The sequence below is a fragment of the Lolium rigidum genome, chromosome 2 (assembly GCF_022539505.1).
Source record: "Lolium rigidum isolate FL_2022 chromosome 2, APGP_CSIRO_Lrig_0.1, whole genome shotgun sequence".
NCBI classification, from domain to species: Eukaryota; Viridiplantae; Streptophyta; class Magnoliopsida; order Poales; family Poaceae; genus Lolium; species Lolium rigidum.
This window is the reverse complement of record NC_061509.1, coordinates 38,756,120-38,764,738: the sequence shown is the minus strand read 5'-3', so window position 1 is coordinate 38,764,738 and position 8,619 is coordinate 38,756,120. Positions and strand designations below refer to the sequence as shown.

Here is an 8,619-nt window from a genome sequence, read left to right as displayed (position 1 = left end):
AGATATCACATGTTTCTTGTACGGGAGGCCGACATCGGGGACCCATGAGCCGAGCAGCGTCGTCAACGTTTTAAAGGCGGCGAGGGGATGGAAAGAAAAAATAAACCAAAAATCAGTTGGTAAAAAATCCAAGAAAAGAAACATTTTCGTTACGAGAGGATGACATGCGGGACCCATGAGGCAGCAGCATCCTCAGCGTTTATTGTTCATAGAGGTTGACATGTGGGACCCGTGAGCCAGCAGCGTCCTAAACGTTTTAAAGGGTGCAGGAGATCGAAAGAAAAAATAAGCCAAAAATCGTTTGGTCAACAAAATCCAAGAAAAGAAACATTTACCGTTCTGAGAGGATGACATGCGGGACCCATGAGGCAGCAACATCCTCAACGATTCCAAGGCGGCAGAGGATCAAAGGAAAAAAGGAAATATCCCGAAATTAATTTGGGGTTCAAAATAAATCCATCAAAGGAAACTTTTATTGTTCACAGAGGATGACATGTGGGACCGACCCGCCAACGGCGTCCTCATCGTTTCAAAGGGGGCAGGAGATCAAAAGAAAAAGGCAAATAGCCGTAAATTAGGGGTCAAAAATAACTCCAAGAAAGGAAAATTTTATTGTTCGTAGAGGATGACATGCGGGACCCATGAGCCGACAGACTTACTCAACTTTCAAAGGCGGCATGAGATCGAAAGAAAAAGGCAAGTGATAAAATATCGGGAGCCAAAGATAATCCAAGAAAAAAACTTTATTGTACATAGAGGATGACATGCGGGTCCCAATTAGCGACAGCGGTCTCAACGTTTCAAATGCGGCTTGAGATCAAAAGAAAAAGAAAGTTGATTGTACATAGAGGATGACATGCGGGTCCCATGAGTCGGCGAGCTTACTCAACGTTTCCAAGGCGGCAGGGGATCAAAAGAAAAATGAAATAGCCAAAAATCAGAGGGTGAAAAAAAACCCAAGAAAATAAACTTTTATAGCACATAGAGGATGACATGCGGGTCCCATGAGCCACCAGGGTCCTCAACGTTTCAAACGTGGCATGAGATCGAAAGAAAAAGGCAAGTGACCGAATATGAGGAGCCAAAAATAATTCAAGAAAAGAAACTTGATTGTACATAGATGATGACATGCGGGTCCCATTTAGCAGCAGCGGTATCACCGTTTGAGAAGCGGCAGGGGATCGAAAGAAAAAGGCAAGTGACCAAATATGAGGTGCCAAAAAAAATCCAAAAAAACAAGTCAAAAAAAATCCAAGAAACGAATGTTTTATAGTACATAGAGGATCACATGCGGGTCCCATGAGCCTGCAGGTTCCTCAACGTTTCAAACATGGCATGAGATCGAAAGAAAAAGGCAAGTGACCAAATATCAGGAGCCAAAAATAATTCAAGAAAAGAAACTTGATTGTACATAGAGGATGACATGCGGGTCCCATTTAGCACCAGCGGTATCACCGTTTGAGAGGCTGCACGGGATCGAAAGAAAAAGGCAAGTGACCAAATATGAGGTTCCAAAAAAAATCCTAGAAAAGAAAGTTTTTTAGTACATAGAGGATGACATGCGGGTCCCATTTATCAGCAGCGGTCTCACCGTTTGAGAGGAGGCAGGGGATCGAAAGAAAAAGGTAAGTGACCAAATATGTGGTGCCAAAAAAATCCAAGAAAAGAAAGTTTTATAGTACATAGAGGATGACATGCAGGTCCCATTTAGCAGCAGCGGTATCACCGTTTGAGAGGCGGCAGGGGATCGAAAGAAAAAGGCAAGTGACCAAATTTGAGGTGCCAAAAAAAAACTCCAAGAAAAGAAAGTTGATTGCTCATAGAGGATGACATGCGGGTCCCAATTAGCAGCAGCGGTCTCAACGTTTCCAAGGCGGCAAGAAATCAAAAGAAAAAGGAAGTAGCCAGAAATCAGGGGGTCAAAAAAAATCCAAGAATAGAAAGAATTTTGGTTCATAGAGAATGACATGCGGGACCCATGATCCTGCATCGTAAACGGCTCGATCGGAGAGCGTTGAACGAGATGGCGCGATTGAGAAAAAAAAACAATGCCAGAGAGGCTGCCATCTGGGCCCTACATCCCTCGGCGGTGCGGATTTGCGTTGACTCGGCCGGCGAACCCGAGAATTCGAGATGCACCACGTCCCGGGACACCATACGCGACGTTTTGGCCGTTTTCGTCGGGCTAGGTGGCCTCAAAAACGAGAAAAAAATGTTTTGACATGCACAACGGAGAGACCAAAAATCGTCGGCCATGGTGCACCAGCAACCACGGCGCGACTTCAACTTCGTCGGCCATGGCAACTTTTCTTGTAGTGTGTACTCACTTTCTTTCGACACCCTTGCTAGACTGTGATACGGAAGTGGAGGCCATCGCCGATGGAGCACCAGAAGGAAGCTACGAGCTGGTCTACGAGGAACCTGATCTTACCGATGGAGTGGAAGGAGTAGACTATGGGATAGTCTACGGACCCGACGAGAATGAGGCGGAGGAGTAATGATATACCTTAGTATCATAGAGCCGAACAGCGTAGAACTTACCTAAATAAGTTGCTGAGCTCTCTTTCATATATAGATGTGAGTTGTAATCGTACTTAAGTAGTATCTTAGGGTGTTCTCATCGGACTCGTGAGAATACCAACTTGTTAAGACCATGTTTGTAATAATATTTGGAGTGTTATGACCTGCAATGTTTCTGTTGTACCACTCTGAGGGATATGGCAATTGTGAAGAAGTCCCTTCACAAAGATCACATCAACGAATTGTATACTACAACATGCAGTGGTATGCTGGGTCACCGCAGAGGCTAACGATGAGGCTATAGTCACTGGCTAAGCTACAATAGAAACCTAGGCGGGCCGGCCTGCTGCAGAGTAAGATTGTTCTTCAGAAATGGTTCCTCAGTAGGCTGGTCCAACAAAAAAAATGAATAACAAAGAACTAACCAAATCATCGACCCATCGACCAGGTCGGCCCAACAAAAAAAATGAAGAACGAAGAACTAACCAAATCATCGGCCCATCGACCAGGTTGGCCCCAGAGTATATCCGCCCCTAGGCTTAGTGCTGTAGGTTGACGACTGCGATGAGGCCTTGTTCGTTTCATCCCGTCCCGGCCGGTATTGGGCCGAAATCCCCGTGGGTCAGCCGGTATCACACCCACGGGTGTTTAATCCCGGCCTTCTCTTATGACACGTTCGGTTAACTCCGAACGGAATTCCACCCCAGCCTAATTCTCCCCTATACGCTCCATTTTTGCAGGGAAAAAAAACTCGTCTCTTACCCCGTGGAACAGATCCCCGAGTCGCCTCCTCTCTCGCCCGACCTTTTTCTCTCGCACGATTTGGCGGTGGCGACAGAGCTCGGCGGCGGATTTGGCATCAACGGCGGCGGCAGCGCAACAAATCTAGCACATCAAAGACCTGCGCCTCACTCCCTCCCCTTTTCAACCTCCTTCCTCGACGCCGACGGTGGATCTCACCACCACCGCTTCCTCCACCCCGGCGCGCTCGCGCGGCTCCGTGACTCTAAGATCGTCGCCGCTCCCTCCGCTCCGCCGCGCGGGTCCTTCCGCCCTTCTCGCCCCCGCCCCGCTCACCCCCGCCCAGCTATCCCCAGTGGAGGGCGCCATGCCGCTCTTCTATTTCGGCGGGGCCGCCGCCAGGGGCGCCACGCCCCGGTACCCGCTCCGGAAGAAGCTCGCCGTGGCCAGGGGCGTAGTCTTCCTGCCCCCGCCGCCCATGTCGACCGGCGCCGCGCGTTCTCTGCTGCTGTGTGGGCGTTCGCGCTGGCCTGCTGTTGTTTCTCTGCTTCTGTGTGGGCGTGCGGGGATTAACCGAACCAGAATGTGAAACAGGATATGAGGAACGTGGTTAGTGGGGAATTAGGGTGATGGTTGGGGTTCACCCGATTACTCCCCGGGTTAGATCCACGTGGGATTTGACCCACTCGTAACCGAACGAAGCCTGATGGGTGTGTGGATGGGGGAGGGGGAGGGGGTGGTTGTCATTGGTTCTTTGTAAGAAGAAAGGAGGTAGGATTTAAGGGTTCCTATTTGAATGGGTAGGTGAAAAATGGTCCAAAGGACCTATAATCATCCTTGTCAAAATAATCTAAAATTTTCCATTTTACTGTTGGTTATATTTATGATTTACTTCATTTTTTTAGAAACTTTGATCTTCTCAACCTTTCCGCAAAAAAATCTTTGGTTTTTCGACTGAAAGCTTGATTAAAAGAATACTTAATAATTGGTTGGATAAAATCGTTCTGATCTATAATGAAGTGTTTGAGATTTACTTCAAATTTACCGGAGCTTTAGTTTAAATTTGAACTTCAAGTGCTTCGCCTGACTTCGATTTCATCAGAGGTTTTTTTTTTAGATCGACATGATCAGAGTATTTGTTTTAGGCTGCTCGTCAGGTCCGGCCCAAACTACCGGCCAGGCTCCAAGGTGGCTCGCTCGACCGCCGACCGACCGATCGCAGAAACAAACCCTCGCATCGCATTCCAGCCGCTCCTCCTCCCCGCGGATCTCCCATGGCCGCCGCCGCCCCGGCCCGCAGGCTCCTCCTGAGCCTGCGCCTCGGCAACCCGCCGCCGCTCCCAGTCCCGCTCCTCTCCCACATCACGCCGCAGCTCCTCCCGCATCAGCCCCCCCCGCCGGCCCCGGCGGCTCCACTCCCCGGCTCTCCGGCGGCAAGCCCGGACCCGAAGCTCCGGGACCTCCTCTTCGCCTTCCACCCCGCCGTCCACATATACCCGTCCCTCGTCGACCCCATAGGAGGGGACGACGTGTGTGAGGGCGGGGCGGAGGTGTGGGCGGACAGCGTGAAGAAGAAGCGGAAGCGCAAGATGAACAAGCACAAGCTCCGCAAGCTCCGGAAGCGCCTCCGCCGCCAGACATGAGCGCTGCACTGCATCCCGGTGAACACCAACGCCGCATTTGCTAGCTTCAGCATTTTAATTTCTATATAGATGATCCATAAAGTGGACTAGAAATGAAGTGGGATTCGGGGGAGAGATTGAGAGCTCTGAGTGATGAATGATCAATTAGTCACTGTTTTATAGCTCATTTCACATGTTTAGTTGAGTTTGAACTTCCGCAAGATAAACAAATTGTTATTTATCCAGTGAGATGGAAATGTTGTACCCTTCCCTATATTGAGGTCTTGGTCTAGAGGACTGTTTTGTTCAGCTCATTGTTTTCTGCTAGTAATATAGCAGCCGATGTAGAGATAGGTATGTACTGCAACTGATAGTTGTATGCAGAAATTAACCCAAAGATCTGTTCCAAAGATGCAGCTCTCTGCATAGAGATCAGATCAGCTTCAGCATTTTATTTTATTTTGAGTGGACTAGGCGAAATGAAATGAAGTGCAATTTGGGGAAGACAGAGAGCTCTGAGTGATGACTGATCAATTAATCAATGTTTCGTAGCTCATTTTGCATGTTTAGATGATTTTGAACTTCCGCAAGATAACTAAGTGCTGCTTATCCAGAGTGGGATGGAAATGCTGTACCCTTCCCTATATTGAGGTCTTGGTCTAGACGGCTGCTTTGTTCGAATTTGTCAACTCACTGTTTTCTGGTAGTAACATAGGAGCTGTTATATACTGCGACTGATAGTTGCATGCAGAAACTAGCCCAATAATCTGTTCCAAAGATGCAGCTCTGTACATAGAGATCAGATCAGCTTCAGCATTTTAAAATTTATTCGATTTCATGATCCATAAAGTGGGCTAGGGGTAACTAAATAAAATTGAAGTTTTGGGGGAGAGATAGAGAGCTCTGTGTAATAACAGATCATTTGATCACTGTTTGCAGCTCATTTCACATGTTTAGATGATTTTTGGTTGGATTCGACACAGTTTGCCTCCGTGAGATGCCAGAAGTGCTACTTATCCTGTATATTGTTGTTAAGAAATGATCAATATATGGAGATGCACTTACCTTCTATGTTGATAGGTCTCTGCTTGTTAGTGTTTTCAGTATGGTGTGGAAGTACCATAGCAGATATGTTAATACATACTACGACTGATTTCAGTATGCTGAACCAGCTTGAGATTCTATCTCTCCAGTCCCCACTTTTCTTTTCATCTCTGTTCTAAAGATGCTGTTCCATGCAGTAGTACTAGTTACTAGATTGTCCGGCACCTCAGGATAGAACAACATGGGGTAGAATTTGCTGCTAACCTACAGCAACACATAATGACATGCACACTGAAAAAATATTCACATTTTTTCATTTAAGTGGTGTCCAATTCCTTGACTTTGGTTCATACTGTTGCACGCTGTAACCATGTAAAACACATGGTAGTTCATTGCAGCTCTATCAGTGCATTTGCTGTTCTTATATTTATAACCAATAAAGTTAGCCATGTTTGTATCAGTGAGATTGGTGTTCATACATTAATCATTGAAATAAAATCCATACCGTTTTGGCAGAAGAACAGTTAATGTATATTTGGGCTACTTGCAGATCGAACTTTTGATATGTCAATCATAACCTCATTCACAGATACATAGGTACATAAATAGTTGATGACAACTGTTGATTGCCTTGAATAATCTGTGTTTTAGTTGCCTGAATACCACAATGTTGTACTAGTAGTTTGATCTGAATTTGTAATGTCACCTATACTGTTCCGCAAACTAATTCATGCTTTTTTGCTTGAGTAGGCTCGAGGATTGTAAGTGCAAGGGGCGATGCTGTTGCCACACTGGATACAAGCTGATTCTTTTACCAGTTTATTTGTTTGGTTATAGGAGTAGCCAGTTGAGAACCAGAAAGCAATTGCTGTGACCAGGCATGCACGTAGAAACTCAGCTAGTACTGTAATGGCAATGAGCCAGAAGCCGTCTGTTTCATTTCTAGCTTTCTGGCCAATAAAGCTTCAAATGCTGGTCTAACTCATTTGTACTGTTCTTCTCCAAGATCAATGCTATAACCCCAGTAGAACTAGTTGTGTCTTAAACACCTCATATGTCGATTTGAGTTGGCATGAATTTGTGTATGCTATTATTCCCAGTTTTACTGCCTTGACTGGTAAGCGAGCAGTTTCTGCTTGTTAATGTCCTTTCGAAAACCATACCTGACTTGCAAAGTTAACACGTTCAGAACCATCGCCTGAGTTTAAGTTTACTTCATCGCATGCGACATGTTGGGGTGTGACATGTATTTCTGGTCTGGTTAAGTGGTTACCTTGATCTTGTGTAAGCTATACACCAACTGTGCACGGCAGGATCGTGCAAAGTGAACAACGAAATGTTCTGGCATGTGGGCTGATTCTGGATTCTGGAGTGGTATTGCTGTCCCTTGGCAATCGGAGCTCTTTGTGAGGACTCAGAGCACCCAGAGCTAGCGTACGCCTCCATCCTTGAAATGGCGCTTGGAAGTCGCATGTAGAACTGCCTGGAGGCTGGATCCCACGGCACCTCCGTGCACTGTAGCAAAGATAACAGAGCTCTTATTCTTCCGAACCGAAAAAACCGAGTTCAGTCTCACAAAAAACAAAAAGCGAGCGATTTTTAGCGTGGCGCAGAACAGCACCCGTATTCGGAACCGAAAAACGTCGATTTAAAAAATTGCCGGCAAAGTGATCATCGCAAACAAGCAGTAGAACTGAAATTCAAACATATTGATGCATAGTTCGGGTGCTACGATCGGTAGATACATTGAATTTGAGGTGGTCGAGTCGGACCACCTCCAAAACTAACTAATTTCGCCGGCGGTGAGCTACTATACGCGCCGCGGCAGACTACGCCGACGATGGCCTACTCGGAGTCGAGGTCGACGACCTCCTGCTTCACGCGGCGGACGGCCGCCTCCTTCTGCGCCGCCTCGTACTCCCGCACGGCACGGACGGCTTCCGCTTCCTCGCGGCGGAAGCGCGCGCGCCTCAGCGGCGGAGATGACGGACACCTGGTGCACCGCCGTCGCCTCCTCGTCGTCGCTGAGGACGAAGTCCCCGGACTGCAGCTGGAGGGTGCGCACCGACACCTCCTCCTCCTCCTCGTCGCTGCCGTCGGAGGCGGGCTGCCACAGCGCACAGCGCACGGCCGGACGCGCCCGAGGACGACCCCTCGCCGCTATTTGCATAGCGCGCGAGCTTCCCCGGCGGCGTCAGACCCCAGTTGGTCCAGCGCCGCGCGGTCCGCTTCCAAGCGCCCTCGTTGCGGTTCCATTTGCGTCGCTCAGCCTCCGACTGGAAGACGGGGGGAGGGGGGGGGGCGGAGAGTTGCTCCCGCCAATCCGCCCGCGTCCCCTGCCTCCGCTGTTCGCCCCGGCCATGCGGTCGCGGTGGTGCTGGAAAGAGAGGAGAAGCGGCGGCGGTGGCTCCGCGATTGCTCGCCGGAAGTCCAACCGTGCACGCGGTGGAGGGGGCGGGAGCGGCGGAGGGAGTAGGGTTTTGGAACGCAACTCCCCTCCGTGGCCTATATATATACGGGTCGACGGTCCAGTTTCTCGGACCCCCGAACTTCCGATACGGGCCGGCCCACCGATTCGGGTGTTGTTCTGCGCCACTTTCAGCCCGAACCCGTAAATCCACCGGAATAATTCAGTTCCGGCGGGATTTACGGGCTCTGTTAGAGATGCTCTAAGAGCATCTCCACTCGGCTC

The 8,619-nt window shown here is 48.7% G+C and overlaps 1 protein-coding gene across 1 annotated transcript; it reads left to right on the top strand.

The window, feature by feature from the left end:
• The first annotated feature begins 4,514 nt into the window (after nucleotides 1-4,514).
• Nucleotides 4,515-7,048, top strand: LOC124686272. The gene is made up of 2 exons (XM_047220247.1): nucleotides 4,515-4,922; nucleotides 6,678-7,048. The coding sequence occupies exon 1, from the start codon at nucleotides 4,536-4,538 to the stop codon at nucleotides 4,902-4,904; it is 369 nt and encodes a 122-aa protein (XP_047076203.1). The 5' UTR covers nucleotides 4,515-4,535; the 3' UTR covers nucleotides 4,905-4,922; nucleotides 6,678-7,048.
• Nucleotides 7,049-8,619: the final 1,571 nt, after the last annotated feature.